Here is a 25783-nt window from a genome sequence, read left to right as displayed (position 1 = left end):
TCCCAACTCAGGGATCCAACCCACGTCTACTGCATCTCCTGCATTGGCAGGCGGATTCTTTACCCCTGTGTCACCTGGGAAGCCCCGATACTACTCGTGATGTTAGCCAAAGGCCTAGAAGCATTGAAATGCACCCTCCTTGGTGCACTGAAAAAACGCAAGATACAAATTAGATCCCACAGGTTCTCGATAAGAGAAGACACAGAGCATTCAAAAGCCAGTGCCTGAGTGGGACACAGGTCCTGTAGTGACCTGGGACCATCTGCAAGGCCTGGGATAGGATGAGTAGGATGAAGCAATTTGTTAAAAAAAAAAAAAAAAAGCAGTGTCCGGTAGCTCACATCATTCGCTCCCTGATGGCTCTCATTTTTCTTCTGATCTAGGCAAACCACCATGTTCTTGGTGTTGTAGCAAAAGGGAACAAGCCAACCCACGCCTCGCCTCCTTTAAACCCCTTCATCTGGCCTTGCTAAGGCAAACAAACCACAGAGCACGCCTGCAGGTTTTGAGTTGTTCACCCCAGGTCCGACCCTTCAAGTCCTCCGGGGACAGGGCGCCCCGGCCTCGGGGGCGGGGCGACACGAGGGGCGGGGTCAGAGGCGAGGTAGGGATTTCGAGGGAGGGGCGCCAAAGGCAAGGGGCGGGGCAAGGGCGGACGCGGCGCCAGAGGCAGTGTTACGGGGGCGGAGCCTCGGGGCGCAGCGGAAGGACTCGCGGCCCCCGCGCGGGACGGGGAGGGGCGGGGCGGAGGGGAAAGGCCTGGGGAGAAGAGTCGGGTCCCAGCTTGGGCCCCGGGTCCCCGATCCAGTTTTGCCCGCGGCCTGGAGCGATCGGAGCGCAGCGGCCCGGCCGGCACCCACGCCCATCGGAGCGCCCAGAGCCCGCGGACCCCGGCGTCGATCTCAGCGGCGTCCGACTCCGGCGCGTCTCTAGCCGCCATGGCCGCGGCCGCGGGCCTGCGGGCCTTGGGAGCGAAGGGGTCGGGGTGGCTCCGGCGCGGTCCGTGGGCTCCGCTCACCACTGGCTTCTGCAGCGGGGGGCCGGCCGGGATCGGGCGGCCGGAGCCAGGGCCGCGACCCACCATCGCGCGGCAACGGGACGGCATCAGGTCAGCGGCCCGCCTGGGTGCGGGGCTGTTCCCCGGGGGGTGGCCAGCGGGACCCAGGAAGAGAGAGGGGCGCAGGAGGCTGGCTGCCAACCGTGCCACCCCACGCAGAGTCCAGAGCGGCTCCGTCGGTGGTCAGCTCCGCCCGCCGCAGAGTCCAGTTTATCTATCGCAGTCCATCTGTTCGGCGGAGTGTCCGACGTGAAAGAATCCGCGGATGCGGCGTTTACAGAGGTCCCTTGCCTGGGCTCAGTGGCCTCTGGGACCCTGCAGGATTCACACCGAGGATTTAAGTGGGGCTGCCTGCGACGGTGCCAGCACTGCCCCTAAACCCCAGAGCGAGTCGACCTCGCACTTGGACTCAGCGTGGGCAGCCTTGTGGGAGGCTCCTCCGCTTCTGTGCCTTTGAGAAAGCCCTTCATAGAGGGCTCTGGGCCTCACAAACTTGACGCGGCTCCAAGGCGCCGTCAGGCTTAGCGGAGCTGCTCCTCGGCCTGCAGCCAGAAGTGCCCACGTGGGGGCGGTAAATAAATAGGACGAAGGACACACTGCACTGAGCTCTGCCCTTTGGCTCAACAAGCCTAAACCCCTTTTACAAAAACAGACCTGGGCACACACTTGAAACTGGACGGTGGAGTGGTAAGGGCAGAAGGCCTTCAGCTCCATCCAGGCCTCACCTTGACGTTTGCCTGGCCCAAGCAAGAGTGCCGAGGGAGGCCTACCTGACATGTCTTGAGTATTTAGACCTTACAAATTAAGCAAACTGCAAGATAGGCCAATATATTTCCTTCTCTCCTGACAAGTAGGCAGTCCTAAAATCTGGTGTGTGCGAGTGCTCAGTGCTCAGATGTGTCTGATTTTTTGCCACCCCATGGACTGTAGCCCAGCAGGCTCTTTGTCCATAGAATTTTCCAGGCAAGAATACTGGAGTGGGTTGCCACTTACTTCTCCAGGGGATCTTCCCTATCCAGGGATCGAACCCACATCCCCTGCATTAGGCAAGGTTTCTTTACCAGCTGAGCCAGCAGGGAAGCCCAAGATTTGGAAGGCTCTTTGAGTCCTCAGGCTCCAAGGAGCTCCCCCAAAGCAGTGGAGAGCACTCTTGGCCTGTAGCTTTGTTCTGTTCTTCCCACCCTGCCCTGGCACCCCTCACCTCTCCCCCACTCCGTCCTGATGCTCTGCTGGGGTCTTGGCACACAGGTCCCAGACATCCTGTGCAGCATGCCCACAGTATCTACTCCTTCACCCCCTACACTCAGCTGCTCACAACCACCCCGTAGGCCTTAGGGTGCCCCCTGCAGAGCCATGGAATTCCAGGGTTTCAGGTGACTGCAGTGGGGTGTGGAAGGGTGTGGGGATTTCCAGGTGCACACATCTCAACATCCCACTGGACTCCTTGCTTGCCAAGAGGGGTACCGCTGGAAGGGGGCCTGTCGGAGCAGAGTTCTCCAAAGTGCAGGGCCAGGGCAGGAGCCCTACTTGCCCATTTTTAAGGGCAAAGTAGGGCCCTTAAAAAACTGTTTCTTCAAATCTGGCCCATTTGGCATGGCAGCCAGATGACAGAAGATGTTTTTGATTCTCCAGTGGGTGTGTGTGTTTTCAGTCCCTCAGTCGTGTCCGACTCTGTGACCCCATGGGCTGTAGGCCATCAGGCTCCTCTGTCCCTGGGATTCTCCGGGCAAGAATGCCAGAGTAGGTTGCCATTTCCTCCTCCACAGGATCTTGCCAACCCAGGGAGCAAACCCACATCTCCAATGTCTTCTGCACTGCAGGTGGTTTTTTTTACCACTGAATCACTGGGGAGGCTCCCTGGTTCTCCAGAGGTAAAATAAACATAAATAAGAAAGGAGGATGTCAGGAATGGTTTAATAGGAAGGAAGGCAAGCCAGCACTAAAGCAGAACAATGTCAGGTGCTAAGGGGTGAGCTGCAGCAACTCACTGAAGTGTCCCTTTCAACAGCTGCCCCTGTGCTGCCTCCTGTGAGGGCCAGTGCTGAGTGTGGTGCTGCACACTCCTCACCCGCAACCCTCCCTACAGCCACCAGGTGTTATAGATGACGTCATCCCCGCTTGACTGAGGAAATGAGTTCAGAGGACAGCCTGCTGGAGGCCACACAGCTAGGAGGCAGGAGGGCTGACAGAGAAAGGCCCATCTGCCTCCAAAGCTGCCTCCACTCTTGCTGAGCCATTCCAGGGTGCTCGCCACTTGGGTTTAAAAGAGAAGCCAGGAAACTAGACGAGGTGAAAATCCACGGCAATTGGTGGAACTGGCCTTGCAAAATAGAAGTGCTCTTTTTGGTCATGAATTCAATCAACAGATTCATGTTGAGTGTCTCCTCCGCATGGGAGCCTGGCAGCGTCTTGCCCCACAGACCTGTGAGTGGTTTATGGCAACGGGATAGACTCCAGGCAGCTCACTGAAGCATCTACAGGGACCATCTCTTGCCTCGTAAATGGAAAGATTACATTTTTATCACCTGCCCTGGTGGTGACCTTACTCTTAAAGAGATCCCCTTTCAAAAGGGGTGGTGTTAAAGCTCCGGTGCAAGACAAGGTAGCCGCTGGGGAATTCAGACCAGTGAGATTCTCAGGAGGTGTTATCCACTGGGTTTCATGACCTTTGACATAGAATGGAGCAATCGGGTCTCAATAACCCATTGAATAGCAATCCAGGATGGCTTTCTGAGATAAGCAAAGATAGAGGGTCTGTTTGGTCACTGGGAAAAGGAGGCTTAAGGGGCACCTTGGCGGGAGAGTCCAGAAGCCATGCTAGTGAACTTGTGGGTCTGGAGCTCAGAGGTTTGAACTGAGGCAAAGATTGGGCGTGGTCAGCACAGAGGTGTAGCTGATGCCAAGGCCACAGGGCAGCTGCCTGGGAGGAGTGTAGGGAACAAGAAGAGAGAACCCTGAGGATCGTGGCATCTAGAGGTGAGCAGAGGGCGAGGAGCCCATCCCCAAAGTCAGGAAGGAGTGGCCGGAGAAGCACCAAAAAAACGAGAGAGGAGGAACGTGCTTCCAGAAGGCAGGTGGGATTAGTTGGGTTTAGTTCTGGCAATCGGGATTCTCAGTGGCAACAGCCTTAGTGGAATGGCAGGAACAGAAGGCTGGTGATATGGGGCTGAAGAGCAAACTCGCAACTCAGAGCACTCTGACAGGGTGTGTGACGCTCAGGCCAAAGGATTAACGGGACACACAACACCAAGGGCATCTGAGGGCTGGCGTCTTTGTACACAATTTTGCCCAAGGCCTTAGGATTTCATTTAAGCCTATGTCACTGATGGGAGGGCAGCTTTTTAGGTTTGTCACAGGGAGCACACTAATTATTTTACTGGAAGGTTTATCAGCAGTCTCTCTCCACCGCCGCCAGAATATAGGTTTCTGGGGCTGTCAGCATATCAGCTGTGAGTCATTTTTGTGCTTAGGAGAGAGTATGAGAAACCAAATGATGACTATCACAACCACCTAAAGACAGCAGCAAAACCAATGTGGCATTCCAGAGAAAATGGTTACTCTTAATGCTCCAAAATAAATTCAGTCATCAATGGGTTTCCCAGAAAGCAGAGGCACAGAGGCTATTTAAGGAAGATGCCAGGTGACACAGCAGTGGAAATACCAGGTGCAGAGTGAGGAAGGCAGAAAAAGCACAGCCGGGGCCGGCTGGGAACCAGAAGACACGACCACCACCTGGTGTCTAGCTTGTGACTGTCCCTTAGAAGAGCAAAAACAAGACATTCTGCGTGCAGGCAGCAAGGTGACAAGCCAGGTTATTACCACCAGCTCATGGAGTACCATAAAACAGCAAGCAAGCCTTTGAACACTGGTTTTTCAGGGACAACATGGCCGGGAGACCCTCTTGCTGCAACAGTTCTGCACATAGCACCCCCTTCTCAGACAGCAGGAATATTTTGCTGGCTTACACAGTGTCACTACAGGAAAGGTAGGGAGACGCACGTGCCGGCTGGCGTCTGCACCTCGGCTGCCTCTTCCATGGTGTGGGTGGGAGGCGATTTGGGGGCGTATTTTCATTCCTGGCTCCTTTTCTGCCTATTCTTTCTGAAGAACAATGGAAAGAAGCAGGCGTGTCGGCCTCCATGCAGCCACTCAGCCTGGGTGGTGATTATGCTGGAACTCCTATGCCTTGCCCTTTCTGTGGAGGTGGCAGTAATAGTTCTGAGACAGACTTGGGAAAAAAAGGGAAACAACTCGAGAGCAAAGGGAGGAAAGCCCCCACATTTCAGGTAGTCCCCTTGTTTTGACTGAGCTGTCACTCCAGAGACTTGAAAAACCCTCTCAATGGCCTCTGAGTGCCCACAGCTCTCTTTTCCAGGGTTTTAAAAATAGGTCCCCAACCCCTCCTACATTGCTGGTAGGAATGTAAATTGGTGCAGTCACTATAAGAACAGTACAGAGGTTCCTTAAAAAACTAAAAATAGAACTACCATATGACCTGCAATCCCACTCCTGGGCATATATCGGAGAAAAACATGATTTGAAAGGTTACACTCACTCCAGTGTTCATTGCAGCACTGTTTACAATAGCCAAGATACGGAAGCAACCTAAGTGTCCATCAACAGAAGAATGGTAAAGAAGATGCGGGGCATATACATACATACATACATACATATATATAATGGAATATTACTCAGCCATTAAAAAGAATGAAATACTGCCATTTGCAGCAACATGGAGAGACCTAGAAAGTGTCATGCTGAGTGATGTAAATCAGAGAAGGAGAAATATCATATGACATCCCTTATATGTGGAATTTAAAAGGAAATGATACAAAAGAACTTAATTACAAAACAGAAAGAGCCTCACAGACTTAGAAAATGAACTTACGGTTGTTAGAAGGAAGGGATAGTTAGGGAATTTGGGATGAGCATGTACACACTGCTATATTTAAAATGGATAACCAGCAAGGGCCTTCTGTATAGCACATGAAACTCTGCTCAGTGTTAAGAGGCAGCCTGGAAGGGAGGGGTTGGGGGAGAATGGATACATATGTGTGTATGGCTGAGTCCTTTCCCTGTTCACCTGAAACTGTCACAACTTTGTTAACTGGCTACACCTCAATACATAGTACAAAGTTAAAAAAAAAAAAACAGCTCCCAAATTGCAGCAGGGGTCCTCAGCAGCAATTGTTTTGACTGGGACACAACCCAGTAATTATAAAATGTTCTTTGCAGGAACATCGTCTTGAGTGATCCAAAGAGAAGAAATGCGCTGTCATTGGCCATGCTGAAATCTCTCCAGAGCGACATCCTTCATGAAGCTGAAAGCCAGGATCTGAAGGTCATTATCATTTCAGGTATTGATGAAATGTCCATCCTCAGCATTCTGCAGAACCCAGAAGAGGTGTCTCAAATTTCTTTAGTTAACTAGGGCATTATCCTAAAGTTGTACTGACACTATCTGCTGTGGAAATTATAGCAAACATTACTGTGCAGTAAAAGTATATGTTTCCATTTTTGGTGGATACTGAACATTGCCACATGAGGCTATGCTGAGATCTGATGTCCTCGTGGGCCCTATGCGATGGGTTTAATTGCCAATCCTTTTGGTAGAGTGCCTGGTCGGCTAGGACCAGGCTGTTAGGACATATGATGGGTTTGTCTTCCGACTCTTACCGGGCTCTCAGCTGAGCTGTGCAGCCTTCTTCAGTGGTGCCAGAATGCCTGCCAGATTTTGCCCAGTTCTTTCCTGGCTCTTTTTTCCAGTAAGAATTTTTAGCAGATGAGCTGGTGATGATGGTGGTGGTATAAATAAGAGCAACATCAGTATTTTAAAGCAGCCACAGACAAGTAATATGGAAACTGCTCTGTAATGCTTTTGTATTTCTTTAATTAAGGATCAGTGTTTCTGGAGAATGTGACCTTCTATCAGTAGTTGAATATACATTTTCAACTGTTTTATGTGGTGAAGAAAAAAGAAATACAGCTGGTAGAGATCAGCAGTCCTCTGACTGCTGTAACCCAGATACGTCGAAGGCAGCTCACTTCCAAACGACACTGTTCTTTGGCTTGCTTAAAGGGAACAGCACTTCCTGTCACGACTGCCATGATCAGAGGAAATGTAAAATGTTCCCAGCTCATCATGGGATCACATTTTGATGTTGTTGTTAATGACAATGACAATTAAACCACCTCCTCAGGCCCCTAGTTTATAAAATAAAGGGATTCTCTTCACGCCCCGACCTTCCTGATTCCAGCCTTTGGGGCAGACTGATGGACAGGGATGCTGCCAAAGGCTCTGGTGGATTTCCGTGGCCCTGCATGAGTTGATACACTCAGGACAGGCCAAGTCTCAAAAAACAAAGCTGAGACCAAAGGGACAACTCTGAAGATGGCTGGTTGCTGAGCTCAGTTGGTTACCAAGCCTTCTCCTTTACATAATGCACATTTTCACAGGTCTCCACCAGGGACCTTTTTAGAGCCTCACCCTGTGCTGTCATCATAAAATACTGGCTATAGCTCTTCCAGCTAACTTGAATTATTCTTATCAAAATCAGGCCATTAACTTTCTCTAAAGCTGTTTCCATAGTGAAAGAAATATAAAAAAGAAAAGAAACAACTTTCTCTAAGTGTCCAGAGCATCAATTCGATCACTCCCTGAAGTTATTCAGTAGACAGGTAAGTTACTGTCCAGCTCTAGCTGGACATCTTTGTATTTTCTTTTCTCAACTGGAAATGTTGCAGCTGAAGGGCCTGTATTTTCTTCTGGACATGATTTAAAGGAACTGACGGATGAACAAGGCCCAGACTATCATGCAGAAGTATTTCAAACTTGTTCTGAGGTAAGCCAGGGTGATGGTCAACATTGCAAGCCTGAGAGTGATAACTGTATTAAATATTGAATTAGGCTTCTATTTTACAGATAAGTATTTAAGCTATGATATGTCACCACTGTAGAACTACTGAAACCCCTGTGGTCACTGGTGAACCCTTCATCCAAGCAAATATTTGGTTTCAACTTTTCAGAAGTGACTGTGGTTGGCATTTGATCATGCAATGCTGCCACTAAGAGTTGCCATCCCTGCCTTACGGGGTACATCTTGGTACCCACGTCTTAAGTAAGAAATAGAGAGTGGGACTCTACCTTTTTAGAAAAGAAGGACCTAAGATTATTAAAATCTTTAAAGTTTTAAACTAAAACAACTCTGTCAACAGAAAAGAGAGCATTCATAACAATAATGATTTTAAAAATGATTTCCAAACCCTTCTTTCAACTAACTTTTATAATCACTGCCTCCCAAGTAGGAAAATTAACCTCTTCATTTTTCCTCTTCTCCCTTTTTCTGTCTCTTTAACCACATTAAGAAGGGAAATTGACAACAGATATAGAGGAGGAAGCGGGTTCCTTGGTGGCTCAGTGGTAAAGATTCTGCCTGCCGATGCAAGAGACACTGGTTCAAACCCTGGGTGGGGAAGATGCCCTGGAGAAGGAAATGGGAACCCATTCCAGTATTCTTGCCTGGAAAATCCCATGGATAGAGCAGCCTCACAAGCTACAGTCCAGGGGGTTGCAAAGAATCAGACACAACTTAGTGACTAAACAACATCAACAACCTATAGGAGGAAGAACAAAATCGGGGATGACTTATACATGTATCAGATCAACCGGATAATCAAAAATATAGAATCCACCTCAAGTAACACACTGTCCATTTAGTGAGCATCTCCTGAGCGCCTGCTGTATGCTTACTCGCAAGGTACTGAGGGAAACAGAAGGAAAAGAGAATTTCCAGCCGACCTGAAAACTGAAAATCGACTTGAGAAAGATGTATAAAGCAGTTTCATAACCTGAACCCTAGGATTACTTCACCTAATTTCTCCTTCATACATTGACTTACTCATTCATTTCTTTGGTCATTAATGATGCAACAAATACTTGAGGAGACCTTCAATGTAGACCAGACAGAAGTGAACATCAGAGAGGGGAAGGGGAAGGTGATTGGGATACGTTCTTATTTTCCTTGCCCTTCCAGAAACCCCCAAGGAGATCATAGTTTTCATTTTGTGGAGGGACAAACCTGAAAAGTGATTGACTTGACTTCATAGAGATGGAAGCAAGTCAGAGCCAAGACTTGGTCTTTCGTTTCACATTAATAATGTTTATGGGACATTCTGCTGTTTGTTTGCTAGGACTCGGTGCTTTTAAAAGTTATTTTCCTACTGATATGTTTCACCAAATAGAAAATCAGCAAAGAGAACCAGCAGAGCCCTTCCATCTTCCCCTAAATGGCCTGCTTTTGTTACTTTGCTGTGATACCTTAATGAACTGAGAACTTAAACAGTCAGCAAAGGGCCACAGGGGAGCCGAGCTTCTTCAGGGGACAAAGGCGAGGTTTCTTGGGCTTCTACCATATGGATGCCGCCAGATTGCTGAAAAAGACAGACAGGACCTTGTCCTGACATAGCAAAAGAGAAGTTGTATTGACTTCTTTAAGACTTTGTCTAAGAAAATCAAATCATCCCGATAAGTCTGAGCACCATGAACTTGTGCAAGATTTCAGTTTGCAAGTGTAACCAGCAGGCACATTGGAGCAGAATGAGGCCAATACTTCCTTTTTGTTCCTGCATGAGAAGAGGTGAGGGCTTCCCTGGTAGCTCAGACGGTAAAGAATCCACCTGCAATGTGGAAGTCCTGGGTTTGATCCCTGGGTTGGGAAGATCCCCTGGAGGAGGGCATGGCAACCCACTCCAGTACTCTTGCCTGGAGAATCCCCATGGACAGAGAAGCCTGGTGGGCTGCAGTCCATAGGGTCGCAAAGAGTTAGACATGACTGAGCAAATAAGCATGCACGAGAAGAGGGGATGGTAGAAAGGAAGGAAGATCTGTGGACTGGCTCCGCATCTGATTTTTATAGTAGATTTGTCACAACACAGGTGCCTCACGAGGGTTAATTACTTACACATCAAGAATGGGGCAAATTGAGAAGGAGAAGAAACACTTGGTCAGGGTAGGATATTTTTAATGTTAGTGATCTACTGGATTGCCTAAGTATCACTCACCAGCTCATGTGAAATCTCAGGCCTTCTTAGACGAAAGGTGGGAGACAGACTGTGCTGCCCAAGTCACAGCCAACGGACTTTTCATACCCTCAGTTGATCAGGCAACAGATGACACTCAGAGCTGAAACAGCCTTTTCTGTCTTTGCAGTCAGACCTCAGACCTCAGAAGCTCTTCTGCAGCCTCCTGGCTACCATAGTCCCCACCATCCCCACCCTCACTTACAGGCACAACCCCCCTAAACCTACCAGCAATTTGGATGGGGGTACAGATGTGCATTCCTCTGGAGGAGGGCCATTAGCATTTACCAGAATCTCAAAAGGTGACCCCCTTGAAGTCAAGAATATGATATCATATCCCCAAATATACAATTAGTCATTTTAGAATAAAGCAGACAAGTGCCAAATGTTCATGAACACAAACGGTGAGTTCCTTAGGCAAAACTCGGGAACCCATGAAGGTCATTTTCCCTGGAGTGGCTGCTGGGAAGCCAACCCAGAGTCCCTGCTCCTCTCCCTCCAGCCAGGGTTGAAGGGCAAACATTTTGACACTGAAGTTACCATAGCAACACAATCGGTTAAGCATGTCAGGGAAAAGATGGAGAAATTAGCCAAATTATTTCATAAGCTGCAAAAATAAGTTAAAGTTCGGGAGATTTGAGGGCAGGGGTCTCACACGACCCAGTTTCCGGCTCCCCTCTCTGTGCACTTTGGAATTTTACTTTGATAACAGCAGGGTGTTCCCCCCATCTTAGTAGAAGTGAGAGAGAATCACAGTGGCAACTGGAGAAGTGATCAGTAAGGAAGTCGCCTCCCAGCTTTTAACATGAGAGCTCCACGCTGCCATCGTTGAAACAGGGCTACTTGTTTCCCACAGTCACTCAACCCTCTTCTCTAGGGGGGTTGTGAGCAGAGTGGTCCAGGGGACAGCACCCTTGCTGAAGTCATGCTCAGGGTCAGACTAGGGACCTGGAGTCGGACAGAGACTGCTCAGACCCCACAGCCCCACTCTTGGGTCTGATGGCCTTAGGGAGTCACTTGTCTGGTGAGCCTTGGAGTCCTGGTTCCTTCCTCCTGGATCTCAAGGAGACCAAATCATACAGTCTGATTCACAGTCGAAATTTCATGCAACTTATTCTCCTTGGTCATAGAATCTGATACACTTATGGATTTGAGAAAGGCTCTGAACAGTAAAATCACATAAAATAACAAGCTTTGACATCCACCTCACTCTTGGATGAAAGTGAAGCAGGTGTGTTTGCTCCTCAGGTCATGATGCTGATCCAGAACCACCCAGTCCCCATCATCGCCATGGTGAATGGCCTGGCCACCGCAGCTGGGTGTCAGCTGGTTGCCAGCTGTGACATTGCCGTGGCAAGTGACAAGTCCTCCTTTGCCACGCCGGGCGTGAACATAGGGGTCTTCTGTTCCACCCCCGCAGTGGCCTTGGGGAGAGCAGTGCCGAGAAAGGTGACAACCCCCTGTACCCCCCACCCCTCCCCCAGCTGCGATCCTTGAGTGTCTGTGAGGGTCAGTTCCAGAACTTTCTTGTTGAAAGTACAGTGTGAGTCAGGACATTCTGCCCAAAGCAGAGCTGGCTAATGTACTAATGTCTTGTGTCAGGAGGTTATCCCTGTAGCTGTCAGTTTGTAAGTCATTGTTTTTCACTCTTGCCGGCCCCTCAGTACAGCTGGTTGTTTCCAGATTTGCTTTGCTTTCATAAAGGCAAACATCTTTTGCACTCATGTGAAATGCAATTGAGACAGTTTCATTGCACAGAAAGGCTGCATCTGAGCTGTAATAGCATGGTGACATATGCCAGTATAAGAGGCTAGGACACTGTGTCACTGGCTTCCTGTTTGCTGACCATCTGTCCCGCTCCAGAATGCTTTGAAAGGAGCTGATACGTTGAGTGTGTCACTTCTGCGGTGGCTGCAGGAACGTCCTGCACGTGGTGTGCTGAACGTGCCCCAGAGCTGTTCTGCCATCATTGACCTGAGTGAAGTCCACTTTCTTCACAAAGCTTTCCTCCTTCCTGTAACATTGTAAGAGCGTTTACTGACCATCTCAAGTAAAAACTGGTGGTTTCCTCATTCTAGAAAAACACATCCTCATTCTCAATTGAAAATCTGTTTTTAAAGGAGGGTCAGATTCATAGGGCTTCCCAGGTGGCACTAGTGGTAAAGAATCTGCCTGCCAATGCAGGAGATGTAAGAGACGGGGGTTTGATCCTTGGGTCAGGAAAAATCCCCTAGAGGAGGGCATGGCAACCCACTCCAGTATTCTTTCCTGGAGAATCCCATGGACAGAGGATCCTGTCAGGCTACAGTCCATAGGATCGCAGAATCAGACATGACTGAATTGACTTAGCATGCATGCATGCAGATTCATAGCAGGTGGGGAACCTAAACTGCTTTCTAGAATATATTATCCATTTTAGCATCAACTAAGAAAACCAGCAGTTGCTCATAGCCTGAGGCACAAAAGAAATGAGACCCAAGGGAAATCAGGCCGAGGGACCAAGTTCAGGGGCGCACTTGCCTTCCATGTGCCTCCTCGTTAGCTTTTACAGAAATATGTTTATTAGAAAATTCTGATCACAGGTACCTACAAACACCCACACCATGAAAACCAGTTGGACATGGGCTCCACGTGAGAGAAGGTGACCCGCAGAACACAACAGCTTGCTCCAGTATCCTCAGAGTCAGGGGTGTCTAGATCCCACCAGGATACACATTTACCTTAAATGTTATATATTCAATAAATACTTAAGTCCCTATTCAGTGCCAGGACCTTAAATTAAAATACATCACAAAGATATTGTCAGAGCTTATGAACAATTTTATAATTGTTATAATTGCCAGTCAAATCTCATCTCCAGGCCTTTTGCAAATTAAAGGTGGTGACTGTCTGCTTGGCCAACCTGCCACTGCTCAGTTTCAACCCCTGACATTCTGGAAGGTTCTGTGTTGAGGCCTTTGAAACCTTTAAATCAGCCATACTGTACAGATACGAATCTGCTGCTGTTTAGTTATTCAGTCATAACAAACTCTTTTGCCGATCCCATGGGCTGTAGCCTGCCAGGCTCCTCTGTCCATGGGACTTCTCAAGGCAAGAATACTAGAGTGGGTTGCCCTTTCCTTCTCCAAGCTAAGACTCTATTCTTTCTCAAAACAAGGCTTAAAATCTTAAAATCTCTTAAAATCAAGGCTTGCAATTGAGTCCTAGAAACTTACAGGTTGGTCATATGTGTCAACTTTTAAATTCGTTTTTCAGAAGAAAGAAGGGCGAGGGGGCGGGGGATGCGACAAAAACAGGCCTTAAATTCCAAGGGAACCGAACCAAGCGGCTTAAACCTCACCTGAGGCGTGGCCCCTCTAAGAGGAAAACCAGAGAGTCATAGAAATCTAAACCTGACCCAGACACACCTGCCTGGTCGATGCTTGCCTGCACCCCTCGGGGACATATTGTTACAGCGGCCACCGACTATACCGGTGACAGGGCCGCATCCCCGTGCACATCCGCCAGGAAGCAATATGGCAAAACCTTTGCAAACCTAGCCGGTGCTTTTGCACACTGGCCCAGCCTGGAAGCTCCGCCCCTTTCACGCGGCTGCGGTAGCAGGCGTGTGTCGCCAGTGCCCTCTGCTGGTCATCGTAAGGAACTGCCCAGCTGTGAGGTGGCTGCCGCCTTTGGTCCACCGGACCAGCAACCGTGGCGAGGACCTCTAGTGTGCCAACCAGACTGAACCTGGGCGTGAATCATTTCCCCCATGTGCAAAGTGTCCCCGCCCCTGGCGTGACTTCAGCATGCACCTTCATTGCACCTTATAAACAGCCTTCCTGGTGCGGCTGCTCCCTCCCCCAGAGCTGGCCTCTCCCAGCCCCTCAAATAGTGGGTACCAGGGGCCCTGAGAGCACAGTGAAAGACCAGAGCTCCCGCTTCCCAGACCAGCCATGTCTCCGTGCGGGAACACTCGCTTCCCCGTGTTTATCCACAGGAGCTCTGTGTATCTGGGGAATCTGAGTTCTAATCATCTGGTTAATCAGAACCTGCACGCTGGAGAGTGTTAAGTGACAGCCCAGCTACCCAGCCCATGTGCAAATCACCAGAGTATGGGGAATGGGGGTCTCAGTGGAAGCTGTGTTCCCTTCTGACCTGGCCTCTGAAGGACTGTAGCATCGCCTGTCTGCACTGTCTGTCTGCCTCTATCCGTCTATTCCTTAATTCACTCACCAAGAGACTTCCCTGGTGGTCCAGGGGTTAAGACTTCAAGCTCCCAATGCAGGGGGCCTGGATTGGATTCCTGGTCAGGGAACTAAACCTGGTATGCCGCAACTAAGACCTGGCACAGCCGGGGGAAAAACCACTCGCCAGTAAATATCCTATAAGCTGTCTACTATGTACAAGGTACTCTTCTGGTGCAGTAAAAAGAGAAGTCTCTGACCTAGAGAGGTTAACATGCCAACAAAGGAGATAATACAATAAACAAATGTAAACTATATAGTAAGTATGAAAGTGCAAAGAAGGAAAATGCAGCCTGAAAGAGGAATGGTGCTGGGGGCTGATTTGCAGTGACATGTGACCAGAAGGAGGTGAGGAGGGTTCCCCTCTCCTGGGCACTGGCAGATGCCATCCCCGCCAGAGTCTGGGGACGGAGGACCTTAGGGAAGATGGGTAACATAGCGTCTGAGGAGGAGGCAACCGGGCCGAGGCTGTCAGGAGAGTGAACAGGAGCAGGTGGGGCCCAGGTTGCAGGATGACTTAGTAACAGCCCCATCTCCCCACAGGTGGCCTTAGAGATGCTCTTCACTGGGGAGCCCATCTCTGCCCAAGAGGCCCTGCTCCACGGGCTGCTGAGCAGGGTGGTGCCAGAGGAGCGGTTGGAGGAGGAGACTATGAGGATCGCGAGGAAGGTGGCCTCACTGAGCCGGTCGGTGCTGTCACTGGGCAAAGCTGCCTTCTACCGGCAGCTGGCCCAGGACCTCAGGACTGCCTACCACCTCACCTCCCAGACCATGGTGGACAACCTGGGCCTGCCGGATGGCCAGGAGGGGGTCAAGGCCTTCCTCCAGAAGAGGAAGCCCGTCTGGTCACACTGAGCAGCCTTATCAGAGGAACTGGGGGCCGTGAGCCCAGTGGGCAGTGCTCAGGACCCCACCACCCCATGCCCAGCCTTCCAACCCCCAACCACCGCCGCTGCCTTGCGACTGTAGCTGTCAATCTGCTTTCCCAGCATTGGTGATGGTCTCAGTGCACACAGTCTGTGTTAGGAGCCACGACTCCTCGGGGAAGGGGTGACCTGGAGAGTCGGGCACCAATGTCAGCAGAAGGGCCATGCGCACCTCAGCTGAGCCAGCTGGGTGAGGAAGCCCACCCGTGATGCTCCTGGGACCTTAGATGAGGACGCCCCACAGGGGAGAAGGTGCGGTAAACTGAGGCAGGAAGGGAGGATTTCAGCCTGACTCTTACCAGAAAGTATCCCCAAGGTGGGTGTGGTGCTGTTTGCCTTCATCAGGTGAAGCATTTCAAATCTCCATAAGATACTCTTCACTCTGAAAATCTTCTTGGTTCTTTTAAAAAATAATCACACCTATGGCTTTGGGATAATCTTTGGGGTCTTTGAAAGATTACCTATTTAGTGAGACTGATCATTTTATCTTTCCAAACAAACTAAGCTGCTTGAGAGAAGAAAATCAGTTAGCTCTTTCTTTGATGCCTGTGCTAATGGACATCTCAGGTGCCTGGTGCTTCTGTAACGAGGGTCCCAGGCACTGGGAACCTGGACCCTGGACTGGGAATTCAAGCATTGCGGAAGAAGAGGAGGGACACAGAACACACATCGTACCCACGAAGAATCACCTACTCCAGAAGCATTCCCAAGCTCTGCTCAGCTTCCGGTAAAGAATCCAGACTAGCTTCAAGTGCTTGAGTTCCCCAAAGATGGTCCATTTAGGCTCCAGAAATGTCCTAGACCTCTGGTCACACCTGGGGCTGATTTTTTTTTTTAACCTACCAGTTGAGTGGCCATAAGTGTAATTAGTACCAAAGACAGAACCTTGAGGCTCCACCAACTGGTTCTCATTCTAAGCTAGTGGGGCAAGCAGGCCCTGGAAGGGCAGTCTCCTAGTGGGTTTCTGTTGAGATTGGATTTTTTTTTTCTTGCCAGAGTCTAGAAAGGTGACAAAGAGTGTTTTCTTGGAAAGGAGAAGCTTGTTACAAAGAATGTTCCTCAGAAGAAGAGAGATCACCAGAGCCACCACCAGGACACGCCAGACCCCGATATGTCCTCATTCAGTCCCCACCAGAACCCCACCGAGTAGGGCCACCATCACCTCCAGCTTGCAGACGAGTGGTGGAGACCGGGTAGAGTGAGTGCCCCAGGTTCTGTCTGCTGATAAAGCCGTGGGTGCCCTCCCCAGCCTGCCCACCTTGTGGGGGAGCCTGGGCTGCAGTGAGGCGGGCCTGCAGACCTGCCTGCCTTCGGGCAGCCTTTCAGAACCCAGAGCTGGACCAAGCGCGCCCCCTGCTGGAGGACTTTGCAAGCTCACCGGCGACGTGGGCTTTGACTACTGGCAAACCACCAGTGCAGTTGTGTTGTTTTGCTGGGAATCTGACAAACAACGGGCTGATATTCCAGACCAGGCTGTGAAGGGCTGGCCGTGATGATCTGCTCACTAATAACGCCGCCGGCGGGGCCCCTTCGGGTTGCCCGCCGTGGGGGTCATTGTGCGGCCATCTCAGACCCCACAGTGAGGAGAGCAAAACCTTCTCCCACGTCCCAGTGAAAACCAAAAGTTGCCTTTCCAGTTTCTGTACGCGCTGCACCATAGCTTCCAACCAGGAAATTCTCAGGCCTCCAGGCTGACTTCCCAGCCTGCGAGCTGAAGTGCCCTCGGGGGACGCGCTATAAATCCTAATAATCGTCGGAGCGGAAAATAATCCTGGAATAAAACCTGCTACCCAACCATCAGTGTCACATAATTCATCCCCAAGGCAGATATAAATTGGGGGTTAATTTGCATCTCTGCCTCCTTCCACTGAGACAGTGAATGAAAGCTCTCTGGTTGGCACACACGATGACCGCTTTTGGAAAGCGTGTGTTCACCTTTCCTTCTGCACCATCCGCTGCTCAGGGAGCTTCTCTGAGCTCAGTGGTCCCCACGCCGGGAGGGGACGGGGCTGGAAAGTCAGTGAAAGGGGCATCTGCTCCGGCCCGGCCTGAGCCCCTGAGGAAACAGCGCGGATACGTCGTTAATTTCCCCGCAGCGACTGTGCGGAGACCCACCAGATACGCTGCGCCAGGCTAACCTAGGAAGGAGCTCTCTGCTGCCCTGGTAGGTGAAGGCTCAGAGAAGTGAAGGCAGTGGCCACAGTCGAACCAGCATCTAGCTGACTGTGGATCCCCTGCCCCTGACACCATACGTGTTTCTTTTCTCCCCAAAAAGATCGCTGTTCCAGCCAAGAGAGACAGACGACCGAAGCACTCAAAGGAAACCAATCAGAAACTGCCAAGCCGCAGCAACACAGCTTTGCTTACCAAGGGAATTCCAAGGAAAGCACAGGTTTGACCTCAAAGAACACCAGGTTCGAGTCCCAGGTTTGCCACGAACCAGCCGTGTGACGGTGCGGGTGACCGGGCCTCTTTCAGCACCAGGTCCCCTTCTGTAAAAATGCCGCGTGGACCCTTTTGTCCTCCTGGTTGTGACATTGTGGATTCTGCAGCACTGGATCGGAAACTTGGAACAAGACTGGAAAACAGGTAGCTTTGCCCAAAGAAAATGCTCTTTTACAAATGGAGATGGATTTTTCCCTGGAAGTGGTGAAGAGTGAAAACACCTGATTACCCTGGAGAACAAGAAGCATCACAGATCCTCCCTTCTTGGGAGCCACACCTGAGCCTTTTAAAGGCGTCCGGCTAGCATGGGGGGCAGAGCTCTATCGAAACTGACTATCACCCTAGTTTTGTCTGCTGGTGGTTTAGTCACTAAGTCGTGTCTGACTCTTGCAACTCCATGGACTATGGCATGCCAGCCTCTTCTGTCCCGTGTCCATGAGATTTCCCCAGGGAAGAATACTGGAGGGGATTGCCATTCCCTTCTCCAGGGGATCTTCCCAACCCAGGGATCTAACCTGGGTCTCCTACATTGCAGGCAGATTCTTTACCGACTAATCCACCAGGGGAGTCTAATTTTGTCTAGGGGCCCCCCTTTCCTCTCTGCTTTCTGCAAACCCACTGCACTAAGCTTTTAAATTGTTTTTAAATATTTGATTAATGAATGAGTATTCTTTCCTTGCAGTCATCAAGAGGCCAGAGTTGGTTGAAGTTGACTTGTTACCATTAATAAATTTGTGAAATTTCAGTCATGCAAGGGTTTTCTTTCATGGTCTGGAGCCCCAAATGTATCTTTCAGGTTCCAAACAGAGGCTCCCTGAGAAACTGGCAGGCCATCCTGGACCTGTAGGGTGTCTTGGTGGGATGGCCTGGCCCTCTCTGGCTCCCTGGGGGAGAGGGAGATGGCTGTTGCCACAGGCAAGGCAGGGAGGAAGACTAGGGCTGGGTGAGTCCAGTGTTGTGGGGTTTATGTTCCCACCATGGATGTACCCTGACATCCCCATTGATTTTATAATGATGTCTCAGCTTTGACCCCAAAACCAATTTGCAGGTATTTGTCTACACATTTAAGAAGTCTCTCGCTTTTATGTTCTATGTTTTCAATATATACCTTACCAAATTTTGTATTGAGGTGGTACTTAGCACTTTAAGAAATTTCTAGGAATTTAGAAAGGGCGGGTGGGGGGGGGGTGGGGGGGGAATGTATGGGTCAAAGTGTCATGTGATTTAAAGCTTACCAGTGCTTTGATTGATGTAGTGATTGCTCTGTGCCAGGCACCACTGAAGCGTTTTATGGATGTTAATACATAAATCCTCACAAAATCTCTGTGCACTAGGCTTTATGAGCCTTATTCTACAGAAAAGAAACTGAAACACAAAGGTACTAGGTGACGTGCATGTCATCACACAGCCAGTAGGGGGCAGGGTTGAGTCCGAAATCCAGGGGTTCCACCCCTTCCTTGTACAGGCTTTTAGGTGAAGGCGACATCCCATCACTTTGTAGATACTTTTGTTGTGCAGGAAGCACGCTGAATTATTATTTTAACTCACAGTCTAGTGTACCATGCCCCCTGTGCTCCAACACTGCAGGCCACATCAGTCTTGTTTGCTGTTTATTTCTCGGAGCCTGGACACAGCCCAGCACGGAGCAGATCTCCCATGAGATTTGCCGGGTCCAGTTCAATGTAGCCAGGGCACAGTTCCCCCCAACCCCATCCAAGCTCAAGATACAGACATAAGAAATTTCTCAAAAATTCTCAGACCATATTTTCTAAATCAGTTTTGCAAAGTTAAGCAGTTGAACAGAATGTGAATTAAATCCATGCTTTCTCTGTATGTCCAGGAAAGTTTTATAGAGTTTCTGTGTAGGTTAGTATTCAGGAGTCACACTGGATGAAATCAGATCCAGGGGATTCCGAAAAGTCCATTTTCTTTCTTTAAAGCACAGCTGACACGTGTTTTAGCCTCCAAATGCTTACATTTCTGGTGATAAAACAGAGAGAGAAAAAATGTATGGTTGGTTGGCAAGAGGTAAAGAGCACCCCCTCCCCTCACAAAAAAGGTAGAAACAGGATTTAGCCAAGGAACACATCTTACAATGAGGCCACCAGGCCAGTTGCCAAATGAACACCACAGGCGGTAAGTACTACAGGAATCAAGAGGAAAAATAAATTCTGACTTATTCGTGAGCAGATGGATCCTTCTATGTGAAGCTTTAAAAGACGCTTACTCCTTGGAAGGAAAGTTATGACCAACGTAGATAGCATATTCAAAAGCAGAGACATTACTTTGCCAATAAAGGTTCGTCTAGTCAAGGCTATGGTTTTTCCTGTGGTCATGTATGGATGTGAGAGTTGGACTGTGAAGAAAGCTGAGTGCCGAAGAATTGATGCTTTTGAACTGTGGTGTTGGAGAAGACTCTTGAGAGTCCCCTGGACTGCAAGGAGATCCAACCAGTCCCTTCTGAAGGAGATCAGCCCTGGGATTTCTTTGGAAGGAATGATGCTGAAGCTGAAACTCCAGTACTTTGGCCACCTCATGCGAAGAGTTGACTCACAGGAAAAGACTCTGATGCTGGGAGGGATTGGGGGCAGGAGGAGAAGGGGACAACAGAGGATGAGATGGCTGGATGGCATCACTGACTCGATGGACGTGAGCCTGAGTGAACTCCGGGAGTTGGTGAGGGACAGGGAGGCCTGGCGTGCTATGATTCATGGGGTCGCAAAGAGTCGGACACCACTGAGTGACTGATCTGATCTGATGTGAAGCTTTAGCATTTCAAGTCAGGAGGGATCTCAGCACCCAGCTACCTTACAAACTGTGACATCACACAGACAAGGTCCAAATGACTAAAGAGATACAGACCTAGCCAGTCTTGGTACCCAACACAGGATGCTCTGACTGAAAGTTAGGGTGCTCCTCCTAGTGACATCCCCTCCAGACTGTCAGGGTGACCTGTCCAATAAATGTTCCGAGCTTTCCGGAATTTTCCTTAGCACCATTCAGGAGAAAGGCAGAGCAAGAGTTTCCTCCCCAGACTCTGCTCTAGAGGCCCCTGGAGAAAGAATTTATGAGTTGCAGTGTCTCCAGTCTCTCCCTTGACATTTATTGGCGTCTTGATGAATGTCAGAGTGATTTTTCTGTCAACAGCTTCTCATTAGGGGCCTGGTGATGTTCTCTGTGACCACGATTTTACTCAGAGACTGGCCTGATCACTGTGAGGAGAAGAGGTTCCACTTAGAAAACATGCATCCCTGCAGTAGCAAGGAACTCAGATAATCCCACTTAAACACTCCTCTAGGCTGACAGCCGCCCTGGGGCTCTGGCACTGACCTCAGACAACCAGCCAGCTTCCAGCGTGGCGCTCCCCATCCCTTTAAAGACATATTTCAGGTCTGATTCTCTGTTTCTTTTTAAAATGAACTACAGAGAACTTGTGGGTGAAATGATCACTAGGATTCACTTCTCAGAGATGACAAGATCTCACCATGAGTGACAAGTCCTGCCTTGGAAAAGTCTGGAACCAGCAGGTATTGGTGCAAGGCGTCTGGTTCCCTTAACGGACTGCTTACCCTGCCCCTGACATGCACTGTCTGCACACGGCAATGCTTCAGGAAGGCAAGTGGGGACACCTGAGGCTCTTGTCATTCATCAGTGTTGGTGTCAGCCTTCATCCACCCTCCTCCACCTTCCCTACCACTAGATACATAAACCTAGCCTGGATGATTCTTTTTACCCCCAAAAGGATTTTTTGAATTATTATGAACAATTTCAAACATAGGGGAAAATCAAAAGGATGAGTAATAAACTACCCTGGTACTCATGGCCCAGCTTTCATAGCCATTATGGCCAATCTTGTGCTGCCCGCCCTATCCCTGCTCCTCCCAGCCAACCCCTGACTATGCTGAAGTGGATCCCAGAGTCCCCTCCTCAGAACAGAAAACGCTGCTGTCACCCAAGATATTCCAACAGTCTCAGAAGCCCTGCACCAGGACCAGGGCGGGCAATGACAAGCAAGCCCCTGTTCTCTCATCTCACAACAACCCCCTTGGATGTCTTTCCCTCAGGTTCCAAAGGATCACTTTCCAAAATAACTACCTCCATGCAGACCTGGGTTCAGGCTCTGCTTTCTGAGAAAACCCAGGCTGAGATGCCAGCCCAAGGGAGGGGTGAAGAGAGTTCCAAGAATCCAGTAAAGGGAGGGAGTCCTGATGTGATCACTTGGCACAAGACCACTGTTGAATTACTCTCCCAGTCTCAGCACTCCCACTCCAGTACTCTTGCCTGGGGACTCCCATGGACGGAGGAACCTGGTAGTTGCGAAGAGTCAGAAGACCACGAAGACCATGGGGTCGTGAAGAGTCGGACACGACTGAGCGACTTCACTTTCACTTTTCACTTTCGTGCATTGGAGAAGGAAATGGCAACCCACTCCATTGTTCCTGCCTGGAGAATCCCAGGGACGGGGGAGCCTGGTGGGCTGCAGTCTATGGGGTCGCACAGAGTCTGACTCGACTGAAACGACTTAGCAGCAGCAGCAGCAGCAGCAGCAGCAGCAGTCTCAGCACTTAAAGCGGCAGTTCCAAATGTCTCCAGCAGAGGGCAGTGGTAGCTTCGCTCTAGATAGAAATCTCAGTGGCCTAAATGCAGCCATGAAATTCTATTGAGACCTACAAGACCTTCTAGAACTAACACCAAAAAAAGATGTGTGTTTTTTTTTTCATGATAGGGGACTGGAATGCAAAAGCAGGAAGTCAAGAGATACCTGGAGTAACAGACAAGTTTGGCCTTGGAGTACAAAATGAAGCAGGGCAAAGGCTAACAGAGTTTTGCCAAGAGAATGCACTTGTCATAGCAAACACCCTCTTCCAATAACACAAGAGATGACTCTACACATGGACAACACCAGATGGTCAATACCAAAATAAGATTGATTATATTCTTCGCAGCCAAAGATGAAGAAGCTCTATACAGTTAGCAAAAACAAGACCAGGAGTGGACTGTAGCTCAGATCATGAACTCCTTATTGCAAAATTCAGACTTAAATTGAAGAAAGTAGGGTAAACCACTAGACCATTCAGGTATGACCTAAATCAATCCCTTACAATTATACAGTGGACGTGACAAATAGATTCAAGGGATTAGATCTATCTGATAGACAGTGCCTGAAGAACTACGGACGGAGGTTCCTGACATTGTACAGGAGGCAGTGCTCAAGACCATTCCCAAGAAAAAGAAATGCAAAAAGGCAAAATGGTTGTCTGAGGAAGTCTTACAAATAGCTGAGAAAAGAAGAAAAACGAAAGACAAAGGAGAAAAGGAAAGATATACCCATCTGAATGCAGAGTTCCAAAGAACAGCAATGAGAAATAAGAAAGCCTTCCTAAGTAATCAATACAAAGAAATAGATGAAAAAAATAGAACAGGAAAGACTAGAGATCTCTTCAAGAAAATTAGAGATACCAAGGGGAAATTTCATGCAAAGATGGGCACAATAAAGGACAGAAATGGTATGGACCTAACAGAAGCAGAAGATATTAAGAAGAGGTGGCAAGAATATACAGAATAACTATACAAAAAAGAACTTAATGACCCAGATGACCACAATGGGTGATCACTCACCTAGAGCCAGACCTAGAGCCTTACCTGCCTCCTGAGAAATCTGTATATAGGTCAAGAAACAACAGTTAGAACCAGACATGGAACAATGGACAGGTTCCAAATTGGGAAAGGAGTATGTCAGGGCTGTATATTGTCACCCTGCTTATTTAACTTATGTGCAGAGTACATCATGCAAGATGCCAGGCTGGATGACTCACAAGCTAGAATCAAGATTGCCGGGAGAAATATCAATAACCTCAAATATGCAGATGACACCACCCTTATGGCAGAAAGCAAAGAATAACTAAAGAGACTCCTGATGAAAGTGAAAGAGGACAGTGAAAGAGCTGGCTTAAAACTCAACATTCAAAAAACGAAGATCATGGCATCTGGTCCCATCACTTCATGGCAAATAGATGGGAAAACAGTGGAAACAGTGACAGACTTTATTTTGGTGGGCTCCAAAATCACTGCAGATGGTGACTGCAGCCATGAAATTAAAAGACTCTTGCTCCTTGGAAGAAAAGCTATAACAAGCCTAGACAACATATTAAAAAGCAGTGATATTACTTTGTCGACAAAGGTCCGTCTAGTCTAAGCTATGGTTTTGCCAGTAGTCATGTGTGGATGTGAGAGTTGGACCATAAAGAAGGCTGAGCGCCAAAGAATTGATGCTTTTGAACTGTGGTGTTGGAGAAGACTCTAGAGAGTCCCCTGGGCTGCAGGGAGATCAAACCAGTTAATCCTAAAGGAATCAGTTCTGAATACTCATTGGAAGGACTGATGCTGAAACTGAAGCTCCAATGCTTTGGCCACCTGATATGAAGAGCAGACTCATTGGAAAAGACCCTGATGCTGGGAAATATTGAAGGCAGGAGGAGAAGGGGATGACAGAGGATGATATGGCTGGATGGCATCACCGACTCGACAGACGTGGGTCTGAGCAAGCTCCAGGAACTGGTGATAGACAGCACACTTTCTGGCGTGCTGCAGTCCATGGGGTTGCAAAGAGTCAGGCAGGACTGAGCTACCAAACTGAGCTCAACTGAACTGAATTGAAATGCAGCTAGGTTTGTTGTTTAGTTGCTAAATTGTGTCTGACTCTTTCGACCCCATAGACTATAGCTTGCCAGGCTCCTCTGTTTATGGGATTTCCCAGACAAGAATACTGGAGTGGGTTGCCCTTTCCTTCTCCAGGGTCAGGTTACCTGGACTGAAAAATCATATATGCTTTCAAATCCCGAGACTAAAAAGCATATTTAGCAGGTTCAATACTAGTAAGTTTGTCGGATGTTATGAGGCAGTGGAGAGGAAAAAGTTCATAAATATAAATAAAAAATAATATAGCTGACCTCATCAGTTCAGTTCAGTTGCTCAGTCGTGTCCAACTCTTTGCAACCCCATGAACTGCAGCACGCCAGGCCTCCCTGTCCATCACCAACTCCCAGAGTTTACCCAAACTCATGTCCATTGAGTCGGTGATGCCATCCAACTATCTCATCCTCTGTCATCCCCTTCTCCTCCTGCCCTCAATCTTTCCCAGCATCAGGGTCTTTTCAAATGAGTCAGCTCTTCGCATCAGGTGGCCAAAGTATTGGAGTTTTCAGCTTCAACATCAGTCCTTCCAATGAACACCCAGCACTGATCTCCTTTAGGATGGACTGGTTGGATCTCCTTGCAGTCCAAGGGACTCTCAAGAGTCTTCTCCAACACTACAGTTCAAAAGCATCAATTCTTTGGCACTCAGCCTTCTTTATAGTCCAACTCTCACATCCATACATGACTACTGGAAAAACCATAGCCTTAACTAGACGGACCTTTGTTGACAAAGTAATGTGTCTGCTTTTTACTATGCTGTCTAGGTTGCTCATAACTTTCCTTCCAAGGAGTAAGCATCTTTTAATTTCATGGCTGCAGTCACCATCTGCAGTAATTTTGGAGCCCCCAAAAATAAAGTCAGCCACTGTTTCCACTGTTTTCCCATCTATTTGCCATGAAGTGACAGGACCAGATGCCAAGATCTTAGTTTTCTGAATGTTGAGCTTTAAGCCAACTTTTTCACTCTCCTCTTTGACTTTCATCAAGAGGCTCTTTAGTTCTTCTTTGCTTTCTGCCATAAGGGTGGTGTCATCTGCATATCTGAGGTTACTGATATTTCTCCCAGCAATCTTGATTCCAGCTTGTGGTTCTTCCAGCCCAGCGTTTCTCATGATGTACTCTGCATATAAGTTCAATAAACAGGGTGACAATATACAGCCTTGACGTACTTCTTTTCCTATTTGGAACCAGTCTGTTGTTCCATGTCCAGTTCTAACTGTTGCTTCCTGACCTGCATATAGGTTTCTCAAGAGGCAAGTCAGGTGGTCTGGTATTCCATCTCTTTAAAGAATTTCCCAGAGTATATTGTGATCCACACAGTCAAAGGCTTTGACGTAGTCAATAAAGCAGAAATA

At 48.8% G+C, this 25783-nt stretch overlaps 1 protein-coding gene across 3 annotated transcripts; it reads left to right on the top strand.

Annotated features, from left to right (window-relative positions):
• The first annotated feature begins 723 nt into the window (after positions 1 to 723).
• On the top strand, positions 724 to 18477 carry ECHDC3 (enoyl-CoA hydratase domain containing 3). 3 transcript variants are annotated; one of them, XR_011466429.1, is made up of 6 exons: positions 725 to 1108; positions 6293 to 6414; positions 7802 to 7899; positions 11384 to 11584; positions 14905 to 17451; positions 17563 to 18477. XR_011466429.1 is itself a non-coding variant. In XM_070380889.1 (5 exons), exons 1-5 carry the CDS (start codon positions 939 to 941, stop codon positions 15214 to 15216), a joined length of 903 nt encoding a protein of 300 aa, XP_070236990.1. In that variant the 5' UTR covers positions 725 to 938; the 3' UTR covers positions 15217 to 18477. The 3 variants fall into 3 exon arrangements, 2 of the variants coding, with proteins under 2 accessions (XP_070236991.1, XP_070236990.1); XM_070380889.1 differs by having other exon boundaries at positions 14905 to 18477; XM_070380890.1 differs by lacking the exon at positions 7802 to 7899 and having other exon boundaries at positions 724 to 1108; positions 6293 to 6398; positions 14905 to 18477.
• Positions 18478 to 25783: the final 7306 nt, after the last annotated feature.

This window comes from Bos mutus, chromosome 13 (genome assembly GCF_027580195.1).
Source record: "Bos mutus isolate GX-2022 chromosome 13, NWIPB_WYAK_1.1, whole genome shotgun sequence".
NCBI classification, from domain to species: domain Eukaryota; kingdom Metazoa; phylum Chordata; class Mammalia; order Artiodactyla; family Bovidae; genus Bos; species Bos mutus.
Note: the sequence above shows the minus strand (reverse complement) of the source record. Positions and strands in the feature narration are given on the sequence as shown.

Coding starts and splice junctions, on each gene's coding strand:
- ECHDC3 (XM_070380889.1), top strand. CDS start 939: ATGGCCGCGGCCGCGGGCCTGCGGGCCTTGGGAGCGAAGGGGTCGGGG. Junction 6,415..7,801: donor GAAGGTCATTATCATTTCAG/GTATTGATGAAA, acceptor GAAATGTTGCAG/CTGAAGGGCCTGTATTTTCT. Junction 7,900..11,383: donor TATTTCAAACTTGTTCTGAG/GTAAGCCAGGGT, acceptor TTTGCTCCTCAG/GTCATGATGCTGATCCAGAA.